The sequence below is a fragment of the Pantherophis guttatus genome, chromosome 1 (genome assembly GCF_059756535.1).
Source record: "Pantherophis guttatus breed Tessera chromosome 1, ASM5975653v1, whole genome shotgun sequence".
Lineage (NCBI taxonomy): Eukaryota > Metazoa > Chordata > Lepidosauria > Squamata > Colubridae > Pantherophis > Pantherophis guttatus.
In genome coordinates, this window is record NC_142063.1 from 250,686,080 (window position 1) to 250,707,020 (window position 20,941).

The 20,941-nt window shown below is 38.7% G+C and overlaps 1 protein-coding gene across 1 annotated transcript in view; it reads left to right on the plus strand.

Annotated features, from left to right (window-relative positions):
- Positions 1–20,941, plus strand: part of SLC35F1 (solute carrier family 35 member F1) — a 233,486-nt gene that overhangs the window by 111,986 nt on the left and 100,559 nt on the right. The window contains exon 2 of the mRNA XM_034418687.3: positions 2,802–2,977. Coding sequence (XP_034274578.2) covers positions 2,802–2,977 — 176 coding nt within the window. The remainder of the gene's footprint in view (positions 1–2,801; positions 2,978–20,941) is intronic.

Sequence of the window (20,941 nt, forward strand, 5' to 3'; positions counted from 1 at the left end):
TAACATCAACCATGGTTATAGAGTTGGATAATGGTTCAATACTGCTATTTGTCTCCTCCTGTTGCTCAGCTGGGAGGGTGCATTGATTGCCTCATGTGGTGTTCTTTGTATTCTGAGATTGGCAATGATGAAGATGATCATAGGTTGGATTAAAACTGACTCTGGGGATTAAAGAATGAAAACTCTGATTGTTGTTTAAAGGTATACTCAAATTCTGTATCTCACAAATATGAAAAGCAAAGTATAGTATTTCACATTTGTTACTGGATTGTCCTATCAGTATCAATTCTATAAAGTTGCTTTTGTAGGCTGGCACTAGGGGTGGGATTCAGCTAGTTCAGACCGGTTCAGGCGAACCTGATGCTAATTTTATATCTGGTTCGCTGAACCAGTAGTTGCAAGGACTGGCTGGCCCCGCCCACCCCACCCTGCCCCTCCTGGGAGTCTCCACACTGCCTGTTTTGGATGCCAGGTAAGTGCAGTGCCTGCACGGATACTCTGGGAGGGTGAAAAATGGGCCTCCTGGAAGTTCCGGAAGTCCGGAAATGGGCCCGTTTCTGGCCTCCAGAGGGCCTCCGGAGCCTGGGGGAGGCTGTTTTCACTCTCCTGGAGGCTCAAGGAAAGCCTCCGGGGCTTGGGGAGGGTGAAAACACCCCCCCGCCATGGTGCAGGAGCCCGAGTAGGCCATGCCCACCATGGCCACACCCACCCAGCAACCGGGCAAAGAACCGGTTGCTGAACTTTTTGAATCCTACCCCTGGCTGGCATCATTCTGATATGTTAGAAAAGAAAATCCATAATTTTCAACCAGGAGTTGCAGTAATGGCAGCTGATTGGGGGAGATAGTCTTGAAGAGTTAAGGTTCTGCTCCCAATGAACACAGAGTTGAGGGTCAATGTAGCCCAAGGCCCAGGAACCTATATGTCACGTGAGGTCTCTGAAAATGAACTACTGAAATAGGGTGACAAACAGTTGAATTTCAGCAAAAGGAACCTATAAATACCAAATCCAGGGAAAGTGTTCCCCAAAATATAAAGCTCTTTTTTGTGAATTTTAATCATGCAACAATTACATTATCAAGCAACATAGTATTTTGTCTGTGCATGGTGAAGGAAAATACAGAGGATTTACCTGAGATATGTTGTGTGTGTGTGTGTGTGTGTGAAACACAACCTTAGTTTGAAGCGTTCCTTTTAAATCTACTCAGATGCAATTTTCTGGGGAATATAATTAGATTAGATTAAAAATTGAGTATTTGAGGTGCATTTTTTCTAATATTAAATCTCAGTCCATTGGCAGAATAACGGGGTATACATTTTACATGGGTATTCATTGTGATGTTGCAATGAAAACTACTCCATGTATCATGACATTGCACAAAAGCTGGACACACTTTGTTACCAAGGTGAAACCTCTAGATTGAGCAGATGCCTCTGTGTATGCTCTGATGCTAAGGAGCTAGACATTCTACTTCCCTTCCCCACCTGAAAAGAACTCTGTTCAAGTGCCAGTTGCCTTATAGTAACACGCTTTGATGCTACCGCTAAACCAGTGGCCGTGGCCAGTGCGTGACTCATGCGGCCTGCGGGCTGGGACATTCTACTCCTCCTCCCCTCCCCCTCTGTTCCAAATGCCAGTTGCCTTATATTAACACGCCCTGATGCTATGGAATTACACATTGTACATTAAGTTTCAGGCTTTAAGTGTCAATTTATCACGCCCAATCACATAGTTTCTTAGTGAAGCACAGGCATCCAGCTAGTGTAACAATAAATGCCCCACTTACTTCACCATTGGGAGTAGTTCTCCAGTTTATTTTTCTTGCATGTTTAATGTGTGCATATGTGCATGTGCTCAATATTCTCACTTTCCAAGGTCTACTTTGAGAAGTTTGTAAAACACTGATATCATGAGTTCCATTGGTTAGATTCGGTTTTATGATCATGCTGCCATTTTTCTATTTTCTCTAAGCACGTTTAATATTGGCTTCATGCTGTTTTATGAGTAAAAAGGAAGATTTCTCTTCCTTTTCCTCCTCATTGCTTCTATGGCAGGGGTGTCAAATTCGATTTCATTGAGGGCTGCATCAAGGTTGTGTTTGACCTCGGGATGTGTGTGTGTCAGGATGGGCGTGGCCAGGGTGGGCATAACCAGCTCGACCTCACTCATGTTGGGGGCTCCTGTGGCGGCCTGAGTGCTCTTCCAGTGAAAACGGGCTCCTGAGCTCCATTTTCAGCTGCGATGGCCTCCTGCAAGTCCTCTGCCAGCAAAAATGAGCCTGTAGTAGAGTGGACTAAAGCACTGTTATTAACATCTGCTGCTTGCAATTACTGCAAGTTCAAATCTCACCAGGCTCAAGGTTGACTCAGCCTTCCATCCTTTCAAAGATAGATAAAATGAGGACCCAGATTGTGGGGGCAATAAGCTGACTTTGTATAAATATACAAAAGTATGAAGGCTATTGCTTAACACATTGTAAGCCACCCTGAGTCTCCGGAGAAGGGCAGCATATAAATTAAAGCAAAAAAAAAAAAAAAAGGAGCTCAAGAGGGCTGCCTGCTGCCCTCCTGAGCTCTGTTTTCACTGGCAGAGGCACCATGGGCCAATCCTTTGCTGTTTCCAGGGTGGCCCCACAGGCTAGATCTAAGTACCCCATAGGCTGGATCCAGCCCCCGTGCCTTGAGTTTGACACCCTGTTCTGGTGGGGCGGGGAGGTAGACAACAAAGGGAGGGAAGTAATCATTCTACCAGTGGCATCTTTGGCTGTTCTAACAAAATGGTTTCTGTCTTGTTTCTTTTAGGGAGCTCCTGTTATCTGTAGCTTTGGGGCAAGTCTTATCCCTGCTGATCTGTGGTATTAGCCTAACCAGCAAGTATTTGTCAGATGATTTTCATGCCAACACTCCTGTCTTTCAGAGCTTTCTGAACTACATTCTCCTATTTTTGGTCTACACCACAACATTAGCTGTTAGACAAGGTAAGTGGGGTTTGCTGCCTGTAGATGGGTTATTATATCAATTCCTGAAATTGTACATGGTCTCATTTTTTCCTTTTTGCCAATTTTGGTCTTGTTATGTAACAAATCATCCTATAATATAACTAGAGTTGAATTTTTAAAGGCAATAAAATGATACGCTCTTTCATCCAGGAATAGGTTAATAATTACCAAGGTTCAAAATCACCATTACATGTTTTGCTGGCATAAAGTTCTCTTAGAAAAAGAGACATTTGATGAATATAACCCTTACAAGAAATTCTTATGATTTTTGTAAGAGTTTGTAGATTATCTAAAGAATAAATAAATAAGTAAGCAAGCAAGTAAGTAAGTAAGTGATTGCTCAAGAGGTTATGTCTAGAATGATACCTGAAATGTATCATGTATTTCCTGATAAATAAGGGAAATATTTTCATTTGGAGTTTAATGTTAATAAATACAATTCTATGTGTATGAATTTTCCTCTTTTTCCCAACGTTCTTGATGCTCTGAGGAGCACATCCAGTATAACATGGGAGCTGCAACAGGAGATAAGAAAGATTCAAATTGGGAGGGGACTCTATTTATGAGAACTTCTTCAAGGCAAACGAGGCTTTCCTCTTCAGATACTTGAATAAGCTGTTTGCTGATGAGATGTGCTTGTATCCCTCTCTCTTCCTCCCTCTCTCTCCCTTTCCCTCTCTCCCTCCCTCCCCCTCTCTCTCCCTCCCTCTCTCTCTCTTGTCTATCATCTTTATCCATCCATCCATCCATCCATCATCTATCTATCTATCTATCTATCTATCTATTTATCTATCTATCTATCTATCTATCTATCTATCTATCTATCTATCTATCCATCTATCCATCCATCCATCCATCCATCCATCCATCCATCCATCCATCTATCTATCTATCTATCTATCTAGTCTATCTCTCTCTCTCTTTAATCTGTTTTCTGTCTCTTAGAGAAATCTAAATATTTTTCTATCCACTATGATTTAGGATTACATCACTGTGGCTTTGCAATATTATTACAGCATTACTTGATATTAATCCACATAGCTTCTGTAGCCTTCTTTGTCATATTTCATACTACCATTAAATGTCCCACAAATCTCAAAAGCACCTCCTCATATATGAAGAACAGGAAGTAAGAATGAAGGATGCATAAAAACCTAAGTTCTTCTAAGAGCAGAAATGCACATGAGTGCAGAACCTCAGGCCAACTGTGGCCCTACAAAAGTGTGAGTCTGGGCCCTCATAGCTACCAATTTGCTGCCAAATGATACATGACAGAAAGCAAAAATAATTAAATAGAGGAAAAAAAAACAAACCCAGAAGGGTATGGCTAGCTGATGAGAGCTAAAAAGCTTGAAATAGCTATACTAAAAAAAAACCCATATTATTGGCAGAGCTTGCTTAACCTCTTGGTCCAAATACTTAATTACCCAGAATTTCCCAGTCTTTTTATGTAATCCAAGATAAAAAGCACTGTAATTCATGATTGTCTGGAACTGATTTTACTACAACACAAAGAAAGAACAATGGAGTGCATAAGCAAAATGTTATCTTGCTATTTGTTGGAACTCCTTTTAATATATAAATCCTCAGATTAGCATTTGGCTTCTGTAAATTATTTACGTTTTTCTTCCAAGAATTTGCAGATGCTTCCGTCTCTGTGTTGTCTATAAGCAATCAATGCTTCCTTTCTTACTCTGGTTAATTTCCAGTGGATAAATTAATGTTAGTTTCCATTCTGTTCCTTTTGTCTGGCTCTATAACACCAATAGGAAAAATTATTACAATTGTTACAAAAATAATTTGCAATTCACATTGAATAACAAACAGCTGTCAGATCTTATTGGTCTTAATTTAAAAGATGCTCCTTTACAATTGAGATATATAGCTTACACTACCTAGATCCCACTGATATGGCACAGAGATGGACCTACAGAGTTAGCAATAAGGATTTTGCTTGTTGACTAAGTGCAAAGATGGACAAAGGTCTCTGTCAATTTATTACTTCAAACAAAATGGGCTGAGGCAGTAGTTTACCTCTACTGAGCCGTGGTGGCGCAGTGGTTAGAGTGCAGGCTACTTCTGCTGATCACCGGCTGCCAGCAGTTTGGCAGATCGAATCTCACCAGGCTCAAGGTTGACTCAACCTTCCATCCTTCCGAGGTGGGTAAAATGAGGACCCAGATTGTTGGGGACAATATACTGACTCTGTAAACCACTTAGAGAGGGCTGTAAAGCACTATGAAGTGGTATATAAGTCTAAGTGCTATTGCTATTGCTACTCTTCCCTCCAACATTCCCCCCATCTTCTTTCCCAAGCCACAAAACAGTGAAGAATATTTTATATGAAGGGAAATCTCTTGAAAACCCTTGCTGCTATTCACACCAAGTTAAATGGTGAGTGCCTGGAAAGACCAAGTGAAAGAACCATTGCAAGCTCAAAAGACCATTCCAGTTGCTGTTTACCTAAGAAAGGGATAATAAACCCTCATCTCTGTTTTTGTTTTGTTTTTTTGCTCATTACTTATTCATAGGTTAACAAGTGTGGGTTAAAGAAAAGATACATTTTATCAGAAAATAACTTTTTGGCAGATTTCCAAACCAAATTAGGTGTGGAGCAAACTTTCTTTTTTTTTTTTATTGCAAAAGTTTTACAATTACATTTTCACCCCTTTTTTCACCCCCCCACCTCCCTCCCCAAACTTCCCGTCCTCCCTAACCCTCCCTAACCCTCCCCCCCCAGACTTCCCTATTATGTACTCATAACTAATAACACTGATATATATACCTGAACCCATCCCTCCCCCTATATAATTTTCCCTCTTTGTCTCTTTACATTAAGATATTTCTAATACATTGTTTTCAAATAAAAGCTATTTGATACTTTCTAGTTTGGTATTTGTTCTGAACATATTCTATCCATCTTTTCCATTCCCATTCATAAGTCTCTTGTGAACAATCTTTTAAATATGCTGAAATCTTCGCCATCTCTGCAAAACTGGCCATCTTCAAAGTCCATTCCTCGATAGTAGGCAAAGCTTCATTCTTCCAATATTTACCTATCAACAATCTTGCTGCTGTTATCATATACAATATTAATTTTATTTCACCCCGTGTAAAACCCTTAACTATACCCAATAAAAACAATTGTGGAGAAAATTGAATTTTTTTCTTCAAAACATTCTGCATGACCCACCATATTTTTATCCAAAAAGCCTTAACTTTCCTACAGGTCCACCAAACATGATAATACGTAGCATCCAAACATTCGCATCTCCAACATTTTGGCTGAACATTAGGGTACATACATGACAACTTTTTAGGATCTAAATGCCATCTATAAAACATTTTATAAAAATTTTCCCTCAGATTCTGCGACTGTGTAAATTTAACATTCTGAACCCAAATTTTTTCCCATGTTTCCAACATCACTGGTTCTTCAAAATTTTGTGCCCACTTAATCATGCAATCTTTAACTAATTCCGTTTCTGAATCCCTTTCTAGCAAAACATTATAAAGCCTTTTAATATGCATTGGACCTTTCTCTCTTATATGTTTAACCAATTCTTCCTCATGCAACATAATACCAGTTTTTTGGTCCTCTTTCCATCTCAATTGTAATTGATTATATTGTAACCAGGTTAAATTAATCCCTTCGTCCAACAGTGTCTGCAATGTCTTCAGCTGCCATCTGCCCGCATCTGTAAAAAGAACCTCTTTATATAAAACCCCCCCGAGTGACATTATATTTGTATTCCACAAGGTATGACCAAGATCCAGCCATAGCGGTATTTTATAATCCCATTTGAGTCGGTGCTTCTTCCAAACTCTCATCAAAGAGTCTCTAAGTATATGACTTTTAAATACTTTATCAACTTTGTCATCATAAAATAGGTAAGCATGCCATCCAAATTCAAGATCAAAACTTTCTGCATTCAATATTCCAGCCTTTTTACTTCCAAACCAATCACTTGTTAAAGTTAAAGCTGCTGCATCATAATATAACTGTAGGTTTGGAAGTTTAAGGCCTCCTCTTTCTGGAACATCTTGCATAATTTTCAATTTCACTCTTGGCTTTTTCTCGTTCCAGACAAACTTATTAAGTCCAGTTTGCCAAACTTTCAGTTGTTTATCACTTTTAAGCACCGGAATCATTTGAAACAAAAACAGAAATCTTGGCAAAATGTTCATCTTAACTGCTGCTATTCTTCCAAGTAAAGACAGTTGCAGCTTTTTCCAAGTCTCCATATCTTTCTGAACCTCTCGCCACAACACCTCATAGTTATTTTGAAACAATTTCATGTTTGATTCTGCAACCTGAACTCCAAGATATTTTACCTTAGGTACAATTTCAAAACCTGCCCTCCTTTCAAGCTCATGTTTACGATCTTGTGTCATATTTTTGACTATCATTTTAGTCTTTTTTGAATTCAGTCTAAAACCTGAAACTCTACCATAGTCTTGTATAATGTCGTTCATCAGGATTGTTGATTCCATTGGTTGTGATAGGGTAACCACCAGATCATCTGCAAATGCCTTTATTCTATAATCCTCTTGCCTTATCATTATGCCTTTCAAAATTTTTGAGTCCCGTATTGTATTTAGCAAGACTTCCAATGTTAAAATAAATAAAAGTGGGGACAACGGACATCCCTGTCTTGTTCCTTTTTCAATTTTAAACTCTGTCATCAAACTTCCATTAATAATAATCTGTGCTTTTTGCTCTTGATAAATTGCTGAGATCGCCTGTATAAATTGGTCCCCAAAGCCCATCTTTTTTAAAGTCTTTAGTAGAAAATTCCAATCCACTCTATCAAAGGCCTTCTCCGCATCCAAAAAAACCAGCACTGCAGAAATCTGTTTATTCTTGTCAAGATATTCCAATAAGTCTATTACTTGCCTTACATTGTCCTTCATATATCTGCCCTCAATAAATCCCGCTTGGTCCGCATGAATCACCTTTTGGATTACTGGCATCAACCTGTTGGCTAATACCTTCGCATAAATTTTATAGTCTGTGTTCAAAAGAGATATTGGTCTGTAGTTCTCTGGTTTTTTAGGACCAACTTGTTCTTTTGGTATCAAAGATATATAAGCAGTTGTCCAAGATGGGGGTATTTTGCCCCCTTGTTGAATATTGCAAAATAAATCTCTAAGTTGTCCCACCATTTCAGCTTGTAAAGTTTTGTAATACACTGCGGTCAAACCATCCGTGCCAGGAGCTTTGGCTGTTTTTAGCTGTTTAATTGCTGCTGTTATCTCCTCCTCTGTTATAGGATAATTCATTCTTTCCTTTTGTTGATCAGTAATTTTTGTAACTCTCTTATCCTTTAAATATTTTTCTATAAGTCCATTCTGCACCTCTTCTTTGGCATATAGTTTAGTATAATAATCCACAAAAGCTTCTTTAATTAGTTTTTGTTGAGAGATTTCTTTCCCTCCAATATCAATACTATCAATAGTCCGTATACTTTGTTTTTTCCTCAATGTGTAAGCCAACCATCTGCCCGGTTTGTTAGCGTTGCAAAATGTATTATGCTTCGCATATTGTAAACTTGTTGCAACTTGTTCCGCCATAAGCATTTGAAATTGGTCTTTCAAAAGTTTTATAGCACTTCGTATTCTTTCATCTGTTGGGTTTTTAATAAGTAACTGTTCTTTATTCTTTATTTCCATTTCCAACTCAAATCTTTTCTTTTGTCGGAACAGTCTATGTTTAGAATTCATGTAGATAAGTACCCCTCTCATATAAGCTTTACTTGCATCCCAAACAATTTCAATTGGGGTACCTTTATTCAAATTTATTTCAAAAAATTCTTTCAAATGCTTTTTAAGTTCTATTGTATTTTTTTCATATCTAAACAAGTTCTCATTTAATCTCCAAGAACGTCTCTCAACCTTATCCATCTCAATTTCTATCCATACAGGGCTATGGTCAGTCAGAGTTCTTGGAAAAATCTTTGTTCTTTTTGTCTTAACAAGTAGATCATTTGACAACAGGATAAAATCAATCCTAGAAAAAGATCTATGTCTATCCGAAAAAAAAGTGTAGTCCAATTCATTTGGATTATGTATTCTCCAAACATCTTTTAATTCCATATCTTCTTTCATATCAAAAAAAGTCTGTGGTAGTCTAATTCTAGACTTTGCCAAGCTCTTTTTATCTAGTTTAGAATCAATTACTCCATTCCAGTCTCCCATAATTAAAATAGATCTATAGTCCCATTGCAATATTTTAGTATGTAACATCTTATAAAAATAATCCTGTTGTTGGTTGGGAGCATAAATTCCAATCAAAAGAATTTGACCATTTGCTGTGAGCAATTCAATTGCTACAAACCTACCATCTTGATCTGCTTCTATAACTTTCGCTGTTAATTTTTTATTTACATAAATAACCACACCATTCTTTTTCTGCGAAGTTGAAGATATATAATGTGCTCCTAGTTTTGAGTTTATCAAATATTTTTGATCTTGAGTTGTGATATGCGTTTCTTGTAAACATATTATATCATTATTAAATTGTTTCAAATATGTAAATAATTTCTTCCTTTTCTGTGCTGAATTCAACCCATTGACATTCCAAGATAGACACTTAAAGGTCATCAGCCTCTTTCTGGAGCACAGAGCAAAATATTTGAAGTTCATCCGAGAGCTTCGATCTCGCTCCTCCCATAGCTCCACTCTCTTGTACGGTACTCTTAACTGCCTTCTTGTCTTGTCTTTCCTGTTGTTGTTGTTGCTTTTGTTTAAGTAGCTTGGATTGGGCTCTAGTTATACGTTGATCTTTAACTTCTGTCAACTGAATCAAATCCAAAATTGGAGAAGAATCCAACAAGGGCTCACTCAGAAAACCTCCTTCTGCACCTTGCACGTTTTCTAATTCCTGCTTAGACTGTTCTTTCAATTGCCTCTCTTCACTCTCCTTAATCTCCAAAACTGTAGATGTACGTGGAGATGGTGTTCTTTCCTTAAGAATAGTACTGTAAAAGTGTTGTGCCTTCTCCACGGTATTCAACCGATATCCTTCTCCCTTATATCTAAAAATTATCCCAGCTGGTGCGTCCCACCGGAAGGGTATCTGTAAATTTTTCAATTCCTTAACAAGAAAACCAAATTCTTTTCTAGCTTTCAGCATTTTAGGAGGTAATTCTTTAAAAATTTCAAGTCGTGAGCCCCCCACTTGTACAGAAGTGTGAAAAGATTTTTGCAGGATATCATTTCTAATTTCTCTCTCAGTAAAGTATATGACCACATCTCTAGGCAATTGTCTTTGTCTGGCCACCCAAGAGTTCACTCTGTAAATTTTATCTATTTTATGAAATACCAAATCAGGATTAGCTTGTAAAATCTTAGCCAAGGCTTCAGAGCAAACCTGTCTCAAGTCCTGTCTCTCCTCCTCTCGAATTCCCCGAAGCCGTATGGCAAATTCCATCGCCCGGAATTGTATCATAACAATCTCATCTTCAATTCTCTGCATTTTATTGTCAACTTCATCAATTTTATAATCATTGTCTTTCATCTTAACATTAACTTCTGATTTGAATTCTTCAACTTTAAAATCAACTTTCCCAATAAATTCTGCCAGGCCAGACGCCACTTCTGATATTTTTTTGGTCACCTTATTTTGATTCTGTTTCACCATGTCTTTAACTTCATTAATTTCCTGCATAAATTCCTGATGTGATTTTTGAAGTTTATCATCTATCCCCTGTTGAGATTTTTGAAATTTGTCATCCAGAGTTTTAGAAATAAATTCTTTTAAATCTCCCACATCAAATTCTTTTTTCTGGGTTTGTAGCTGTTGAGCAGGGGGAAGTTGCGTTTGATGTTTGTGTGTGGGGGATCCCCCCCCTAATGCCTTCCCTTCCTGCTTCTTTGACGCCATCCTGGCTCGTGATCTAGTTTTTCTAAAGAGGGAAGTTCCTTTTCCTTTCCCTCCTGCACAAAGACTTCTAAAAAAGTCCCCCAGATTTGATCAAACAAGGGTTAAAATAAAGCAAAGTCCAATATTGAAAAGGGAAAAAATTTCCCAGTTATTTCTCTTATAACAAGCAAGGCAGCTTAGTAGCAACTTGGAAACTTTGTAGCAAAACAAAGTAACTTCACCAATCCACACTCGCTGGCTCGTTAACTCTGAAGCTAGGCGCCATGTTTTTTCAAAGCACTTTCACTCATTCGCATTTTCTCAAATTGAAAAGTCAACAAAGTGCTAATACTTGCGTTTCCAAATTTCAGGATTCAGGTAGTTTCGCTGTTTATTAAAACTGGTTCTTTCGCTTTAAGTTTCCTGCAGCCGGCTTGTTCTGCAAGAGCAGAATCGTCCCACGTCGCCCGGAGTTCCAGCAGGTTGGGAGGGAGCCACGCCTGTTCTCTCCCCAGAAACTTCCCTGGGGGGTTACAGGGGCTCAACCTGTGCCCTGCGATCTCTCCTTCTTCAATCCTGTGGATTTAGAAGTTTTCGAGCCGCTTCTTCGTCTCGAAGCGGCTCTACAGGCGGCGGGGCTGGCGGAGCTTCAAAGAGCGCCGCCGTCGCCGAAGACAAGGAAACCGGAAGTCCGGAGCAAACTTTCAATGGCTTAGCAATATGTGATCAAATGAATGCTACTTATCCACGTAGACATATTTGCACATACAGTATGGAAGTATAATCTTTACTGTTTGCTGTTTTGTTTGATGCACAATATAAGTGGCATAACTTCATCAAATTTACAATATTTATCAAATCAAGAGTCCTCTTTTGGCTCATACTTAGAGATAAATGAGAATACTGAATTTCATTTTGCTTTTTATTTATCTTTAATTGTCTTCATCCTGTTTTCACTTCCATTATTGTCTGGAAGTGTTTTTCTTTTTGAGTGATCCTCTAAACTTTCATCTATTTTCATTTTTTTAAAAAAGAACTCTGTTCTTCTTGGACTACAGAGCAATCAACTGTTTCCTTTTTCCCCACTACTGGCATTTGAAAAATCCCAGAGTGACATCCAGTTTTAGTATATCTGCTGTCAGATATCTAGGTGAGAAGCAATAGTCAACCAACGTCCTTGGTAAGGAAACAGCATCATTTCCTTTCCAGAGACAGTTGTATAAAAAAAGGAAAAAAAATGTTTCACGCGTTCTTCAAAAGACAACAAAAAAGCCATTTATCTACCAAAGATTTTTGAGGTTTCAGTTCTATGCAACTATTTAAGAGTGTATGTTTAATTCAATATTCCATTCCATTTCCCATCATCCAGTCTGAGCTGAAGAAGCTTCTTGGATGAGAAGCGAAACATCTTCAAAGAAAAACCAGAAAGTCCAGTTGCCTCTTGAAAAAGGCACCTTTGGGACAACCATGACCTGGATGACTGAGAATCTCCATAGACATTTAATTCAATACTAATTGGTGACCCTCCCTTTTGTTGTGAGGCATTTTCTCCTGCTCCACTCTGCCATTGATTACTTATCAGTGATCAATTCACCCTTGCCTTGAGGAGAATTGCATTCTGACTTTCCTCTAGCCAAATAATAAGACACTATAGCTGCTCTGCTAAGCTAAATAAAAACAACCATGTTTCCTTCTGTTTGCAGGTTCTATTTTATGGGGCTATAAGGTAAAATTATAAAATAACTATTTTATCAATATTTAGTTCATTTTATTTAATTTTAATTCAGTTAAATTTGAATAATCTCAGGTTCAATTTAAAAAACCGTCTGATTTTCAGGTTGTTTCACCAAAGAATCTCATTTTCAAGATGCAGATTTTTACGTGAAGATTGAAAATCACATCCCCATCACGTTGTGGCTCCTAATTTTTGCTTGGAGCCACTGAAAAAGCAGCTGTGGAAAGTCAAAGTGATCTATCTTTAGAGTCAGAAGAAGATATTCTTGGTATCTAGCTAACACCTTTTTCACAGAGTGTGAAGCAAACTTTCAAAGGTTAACAAAAGTCACAACTCTAGGGAAAATCCTGGTATTGTTTCACAAGGTCTTTTTTAAGCCTCCATTCCTGTGGGATGTTCTCATAAAAAGCTGTCTTTAAAAGCATACTGTTTGCATTTTTCAAAGCATCTGCTTGTGATGACTTTTGTACCCTTCCCAATTGGTATTACGAAGCTATTATTTTAAATTATGATTATAGGTGAAGAATTTGAGCTTGAAGAGCTCAAATTGTAGAAGAGACAAAAATAATTGTTTCTCTTTCTCATTATGGAACCTAAAGGCAATATTTTGTTTCTCATTTCCCAACCCATATGTGGAATCCAAACATGGGATAACTCTTCTTTAGGAATGAGAATCTTTCCCTCTTTTTCCATCCTTTCCTCCACTTGCTTCTCTTGTTACATCTTTTGGGAGATCTTTGATTTGGCATGAAATGGCCACAGGTTTATGTTCTGCATGAAAGACACTAATCGGAATCCATGCCCATTTCTATGAACTTAGAATTTCAGGGTAAATCTCATATGTTTCTGGTGGTGCAGTGGTTAGAATGCAATATTGCAAGCTAACTCTGCCCATTGCCAGGAGTTCGATCTTGACCGGCTCAAGATTGACTCGGCCTTCCATCCTTTTGTGGTTGGTAAAATGAAGACCCAGATTGTTGAGACCATATGTTGATACTGTAAACTCAAAGAGTGTTGTATATCAGCACTATGGGCTGGTATATAAGTCTAAGTGCTAATTGCTATATCTAGAAACAACAATGATGCTTGACTCCATCTTGGGGGACTTTGGAAAAAGATGGTGGAGAAATTTGCTACTTCTGTTTTTATGCTTTGAGAGTACCCTCATAAAATTAAGGCAGCCTTGCAGAATCTCTCAGCGTTGAAAACTACTAAGCAAAATGTTGTTTAGAAAGTTCTATACACATAGAAGAACCTGAAACAGATTTTAGTGCTGTAAGTTTGGCTTGTGATTCATATTGAGAGAATAAATCTTTCATTTCATTTTAAGGTATCATTTGATAAAGAACAATTTCAAATTATCTCTTGTGAAATTGAAAAGCTTAATAATGTGCAACTTAAATGCTCAGGAGAAGGTTAGAACTTTGTGTCATCACAAAATTGTGTCATTTTGTTGTCCAATCAACTCTGAGTTTACACAATAATGCTGTTATTGCAGACTAGGAGTTCTACAGGTTTTGCATCACTCCATAACTATAACAAAACAGTATAAACAGTTAGATCAATTGAATGGATTCAAAAGATATAGAGGGCCATTAGATGTAATTACATCTAATAAGAACATATACGGCTGTAATTTTGTTTTAACCACAAATCCAAGAAATCAAAAAAAATATATATATTCCCTTTGTATCTCCCATTTCCTGCAACAAAGGAAAGGGAAATTTAAACTGAATAATGAGAATAAGAACAGGGCAGTATAATCAGTACAAGTTAATTGTCTGAACAAAGCAGAAATCATTGTAAATGTTGAAATATGACAAAGTAAAATAAACCCTGTAAGATTTTTAGTTCTTTTTAAAATGGGAATGTTTGTCGGGGGACTCCTAAAGCTAATCCCTTCACACTAATTGTCATTCAAGTAGTATCTGCAGAAAAAACAAAAACTTGAAGATATTCAGTTTATATGGAAGGCAGTCACATACAAAGGGCTACATCAGGACAAAACTGCCTGAAGGAATCTACTGTTATTTCTTGGGAGGAGAGCCAATTAAGACTCATGTTATGAAGGATGCAGTTTGAGTAAGAAATGAAAAGGACTACAAATCATAATTGCGTCCCAAATATCAGACAGAACACACCTGTAGGAAAGATCCTACAAGTTGCAACATCTGCTGACTTGTCACTCTGGAGTTTATCTGGGGACAATTTGAGCCTTGCATACATTGTCTCCCACCCCAATTTGTCTTTTTTTGGTTGTATATTTCCTTTCCTTATTTGTCTTTGTCTTTTTATTTTATTTTAGCCTACATGTCATTTGAGGAATTTTAGTCTTAGCAAATTTGGAGAGCACCAGGTTGGAAAACTGGTATTCTCCTTGGTTACCGATAGCCTTCTGAATCCAAGTCAGAAGGTAAAGCTACCTGCGCCTTGACTCAGAACCATCTCCTCCTGGTAGGTGCTGCCCAGAGATGGAATGATGAGGTTCCATTCTTAAGAGAAGAATCAGTGGAGCATGGGCCTGTGGCAAAGGTTCCTATGCTATGGAGCAGGACTCCAGAGATATGTATGGCATCCTTTATATCAGTCTTGTATAAGATAGCATCTGATTAACAGAGGCTGCCTGGACAAATCTTTGCAGTTTTCTTGGCAAGATTTTTCAGGGGTGGTTTGCTATTACCTACTTCCTGAGATAAGAGAGAGAAACTGTCCCAAGGTTACCCAGCTTGCTTGTGCCTAGGGCAGGACTAGAACTCATGGTCTCCCAGTTTCTAGCCCAGGGCTTTAACTAATACACCAAACTGGCTCTCACAAGATAGTTCTACTGACTTTTGGATATTGATTGATGTGTAAAACCTTGGATTGGACAGCCATGTTGGGCTATGTAAGTGATCATGGCATGTCAAATTGTACCCAGAAGCCCTTTGGGAGCCACTGTAGGTCATAAAGTGTATCGTGTAAAATATATCTTAGATTTCAATCTAATAAGGATGAGGTGATCAATATATTTATATCATTTTTATAAGATAAGACCATTTCTATAAGAAAAATTAGGTATTTGGTTTTTATGTTTGTTATCTTCCAGGAGTTATTTAAACTGGGAGGTATAGAAATAATTGTAATAAATTAGAATACATTTTTAAGTAACTGTATGATTTTGGTGGCTGCTGGGGCAGTGATTTATTTCTGAGAAATATTTATTTATCAATGTATCCTCCATCTCTCTACCAACATTTTTTTAAAAAGAAGAGACATTCAGACCGACCACCTAGTTTTCAAAAATGAATAATCCATTTTAAGTTTTCATCAGGATTTCATTTTATTTTGCCAGACACTTTGTATGCAATAAACACATTTTTACAGAAAGGGTGTGTATAATCCTTCACAGTTTGATTTTTTTAAAGTATGCATTTGCCATCCAAATCTTTAGAAAACAGATGTTTCTTATGTACTATGAAATAAAAGATAGATTTAGATTGTACAAATTTTCTTTTCTCATAGAAATGATATAAATAAGATGATCCCCTCCTCCTTATTAGAATTAAATTTAAGATATATTTCACATGAAAAGTGAAACTTCCATGTAATCCCACTGCTTTATGAGCTGCAATGGCTCCCAGAGGGCTTCTTGGTACAATTTGAAGTGCCAGTGATCACTAATATAGCCCTACATGGCAAAAGGCCATGTTATCTGTGGGCCGACCTACCTCCAATTGTCTCTGCTCTGCTCATGCCACTAGATCCATCAGACTGTTCCAGGGTCGTTCTAATGATCTAATCAGTGTCATCTAATGGGGCCCAGGAGATGTGTCTTCCATGTCACAGCACTTGCCCTCTGGCACAGGATTTCTCCTGAGATGCTAATAGCCGTGACCTTGTTAGCTTTTTGAAAACTCTTGAAAAATGGCTCTTCCCAAAGGTGCTGAGACCAGGATATTAGGTGAAGTCGACCTGCGTGGTTGAAGGAGATAGAATGTTTTGAGAGCACTCTTCTTTTGGCACGTTGTATTGTTTGGATGGTTTTGTTGCTGTTGTTTATTGTTATATTTGACTCAGTGTTAATATACTGTTTTCTGCCCAAAGTCATGAGAGTGAAATGGGTAGCTGTATAAATAAATAATATTCCTTTTCAGTTGAAATGGAATGTTCAGTAAGAACGCTGTTGTATTGTGCTCATTTACTACAAATTAAAAACATAAATTATGTAAGCAGTTCAATAAAAATGAAGTTTATACAGAGCAAAGACCCCAAACAGCTAGTGCCACATTTGGCTTTGTATTGGCCATCGTGGTTAAAATAATAATAATAATAATAATAATAATAATAATAATAATAATAATAATAATAATAATAATAATAATTTTATTTCTATACCGCCCTTCTCCCGAAGGACTCAGGGCGGTGTACAGCCTGATTAAAAACACAAAGACAGACAAAATTTAAAAATAATTAAAATTACTAAATAATTGGCTCAATTATAAAACCCCCAAATTTAAAATCCCACATTTAAAACAAATTAAAATCTTTACATTGGTAGCCCGGCCTGGCCGAACAACAAGGTTTTCAGGGCACAGCGAAATACACGGAGGTCGGAGATCTTATGCATTTCTGGGGGCAGTTCATTCCAAAGGGCAGGGGCTCCCACAGAGAAGGCCCTCCCCCTGGGTGCCGCCAGCCGACATAATTTGGCCGATGGCACCCTGAGGAGACCCTCTCTGTGGGAGCGGACTGGCCGGTGGGAGGCTACTGGTGGCAGAAGACGGTCTCGAAGGTACCCAGGTCCAATGCCATGGAGCGCTTTAAAGGTGTAACCAACACCTTGAATCGCACCCGGAAGACCACTGGGAGCCAGTGCAGCTCGTGCAGGAGGGGTGTCATGTGGGCACAACGAGTTGCACCCATAACCACCTGCATGGCCACATTCTGGACCAGTTGGAGCCTCCAGGTGCTTTTCAAGGGGAGCCCCATGTAGAGAGCATTACCGTAGTCCAGTCGGGAGGTGACAAGGGTGTGAGTGACCGTGCGCAAGGCGTCGCGATCCAGAAAGGGCTGCAACTGGCGAATCAGGCAAACCTGATAAAAAGTCCCCCTGGCCACGGCCATCATATTTTATTCTAAAGACAGCCGTGCGTCCAGGAGGATGCCCAGATTGCGAGCCCTCTCTTTGGGGGGCAAAGACTCACCCCCAATAGTCAGCAATGGCACCAGCTGACTATATTGCAATGCTGGGAACCACAGCCACTCAGTCTTGGAGGGGTTGAGTCTGAGCCTATTTCTCCCCATCCAGACCCGCACGGCCTCCAGGCAGTGAGACATCACATCAAGGGCATCGTTGGGGTGGTCTGGGGTGGAGATGTACAGCTGAGTATCATCAGCATACAGGTGGACTCTCACCCCAAAACCACGGATGATCTCACCCAGCGGCTTCACATAAATGTTGAACAGGAGGGGCGAGAGGACCGACCCTTGTGGCACTCCCCATGCGAGGCGCCTCGAAGTTGACCTCTGCCCCCCTGTCAACACGAATTGCGAGTGGTCGGAGAGGAAGGAGGAGAACCACCGCAAAACGGTGCCCCCTATTCCTAACCCCCTCAACCGCTGCAGCATGATACCATGGTCGATGGTATCAAAAGCCACTGAGAGATCTAACAGGACCAGGACAGAGGAACAACCCCTGTCCCGAGCCCGCATCCGGTAGCAACTTTCTCATCTTATTTGATTTCCTTTATGAGCTTATGAGCATCTCTACCTTAGATTTTTCTTATACAATCACTAAGGTGGGTTTGTATAAAACTCTGATGTGGTTTTATTATGAATTGCATTTAATGAAATACTCATTTAATGAAATACTCATTGAGAATGGGTGTTCCCAAAAGTGAGGATAGCTATGAAGGAAAAGGGATTGTATTTTTTAAAAGAACACTGGTCAATCCTAGAGGTACATAATCTAAGGTCCTCCAAAAGTTTTGGGTAAGAGTTCTCCAAAGTTATTATCAGATCATAATTTTGTGAGACGAAAATTGCTAAATGCATCACTGGAGAGGAATTAGCTCCTCTTAATTAAATGGAAATGAAATGAAATTGAACTTAGGTTTTGAAGATCTGGAAGTGAAGCTTCTGGTACATCATTGAAATACTTTTTTGGAAAAGTGGTTCTGAGTTAGTCTAGCAGAACATCTGAACTAATGAGACTTGGGCTGCTGTCCCATATTTACCGAGAGAAAGTTCATAGGGGCCCTTGGGACTGACATCTATGCAAACATGAACAGGATTGTTAAAATATCAGGCAGAAATAGTTGTAGCCTTGCCCTTGTTACTTGACAGAAATTCAGCCAACTGACATTTCCCAAGGCAACTGGTTTCACAGCTGAAGGAAATTCTAACTATGTGATTAAGTAGTTCTTCAGCAACAGAGCCACAGCTTGGATTTTGGCACATAAATAAGAGGATTAATGAAAGAAACACCAATTTTACACTCCCTTATCCTGAAGGAGGAATGTTTGAAGTCATTTATACATTATTTGTTGATATACCCAAGTTATACTGGAACAGAGTTGGTCATGTTATAAAATCAAGGCTGGTGACATCTGATGTGTAGTTAATTTATTTTTTTTCCTTCTGCAATATGATGTCTTCCAGATATTTTGGATTACAACTTCTATCTGTCTCTGGGCGCATAGTTATTACGTCTGGGAGAAAGATATTTGGAGGGCGGCTGCTTAGAAGGCCAAGCTTACTCTCTGTGTGGTGGAGGCCCATAAAATACCTTGTGAAAATAATTCTTTTGTCTGCACTGACAAAAAAAGAGGAAGCTTAATGGGATTCTTTTAAGGTCTTTAGCTTCCCTCGGTTGTGATCTTCCTTGTTTTCCACACACTGAATGTAAAGACATTCCCTTTGATGTAAGTTTGGTATCCTATAAAAGGTCACATGAATGAAAGTCACACAGAAAACTGTGGTTTTGTCCACAGATTTGCTGGCAGAAGAGAAATGATTCTCTCCTTTGATTGGAACAAAGGGGAAAGCACCAGCTTTACACTCTAGCTCAGGGGTCTCCAAACTTGGCAACTTTAAGACTTGTGGACTTCAACTCCCAGAATTCCCCCAGACAGCATAGTCTTAAGGTACCAGATTTGAAGATCCTTGCTCAGGGATGTCAAACTTATGGCCCATGGGCCGGATGTGTCACACGCTGGCCATGCCCAACCCCAGTTTAACGAAGGGGGGAAAAGTCACAATACATCACGAGACACCGCGAGTTTGATACTCCTGCCCTAGCTGTATACCTGTAATCTCTCCATGTTGTTTGAGAGCTAAGACCCAAAAAAACCTTCAGTGTTACAATTCTCCTCTCTTATCAAACTTGCTATGGTGGCTCGACCAGTGCTACAAAGGTGGTGGTATTCAGGAAGAACAAGGTCCCTTGAAGAAAAATAAAAAATGTATCTAGACATCTGGGTTGCAAAATTTCTCTTCAGGCAACAATCAGAGAAAGATTTGGAGCTTGGGAGACTGTTGCCAAATATAGGACAGCTGAATACCTTCCAAGTGACAGATCATATAAAGACAAAGTGAGCAATTAAAATGTCTTTTTGAACCCTAAACTGAAGTAAACAGGAATACATACATATATATTATATACATATATACATATATACATATATACATATATACATATATACATATACATATACATATACATATACATACATACATACATACATACATACATACATACATATATATATATATATATATATATATATATATGTATATATATATGTATATATGTATGTATGTATCAGTGATGGGTTGCCGCTGGTTCGCACCGTTCTATAGAACCGGTAGTAAAACCGGCGGGAGACTCCGCCCACCAACCCCGATGTCATCAAAATGATGTGCATTCATGTGGCCCCGTTGCGAACCAGTAGTAAAGGTAAATAGAACCCACCCCTGATGTGTGTGTGTTTGTGTGTGTGTGTATGTATATACACACACACACCTATATACATATATGTAAATCATCATAGTTTACTTATTTATTTGATTTATTTGGTTTGATTCATTATGTACCATCAAAATAGTGGTAACTCTTAGTGACCATATAGATGTCCAAGAAGATCTGTTCCTAATCTGGTTCTTCACATTCCCCAACAATGCTCCCATTGCCATTGTCTATCCAACTTGTTGGGAATTTTCTCTTTCCTTCCACCTTTCTCAGTAAGAGGGACTTCTCAAGGAGTTATGTTTTCCACCTCCAGCATCTTTGTATAAATTACTGTTGCTCAAAATAGGTACCAGTATCTGCTTGCTTTACCTGGGCAACTAGAATGAACTGCAGCTC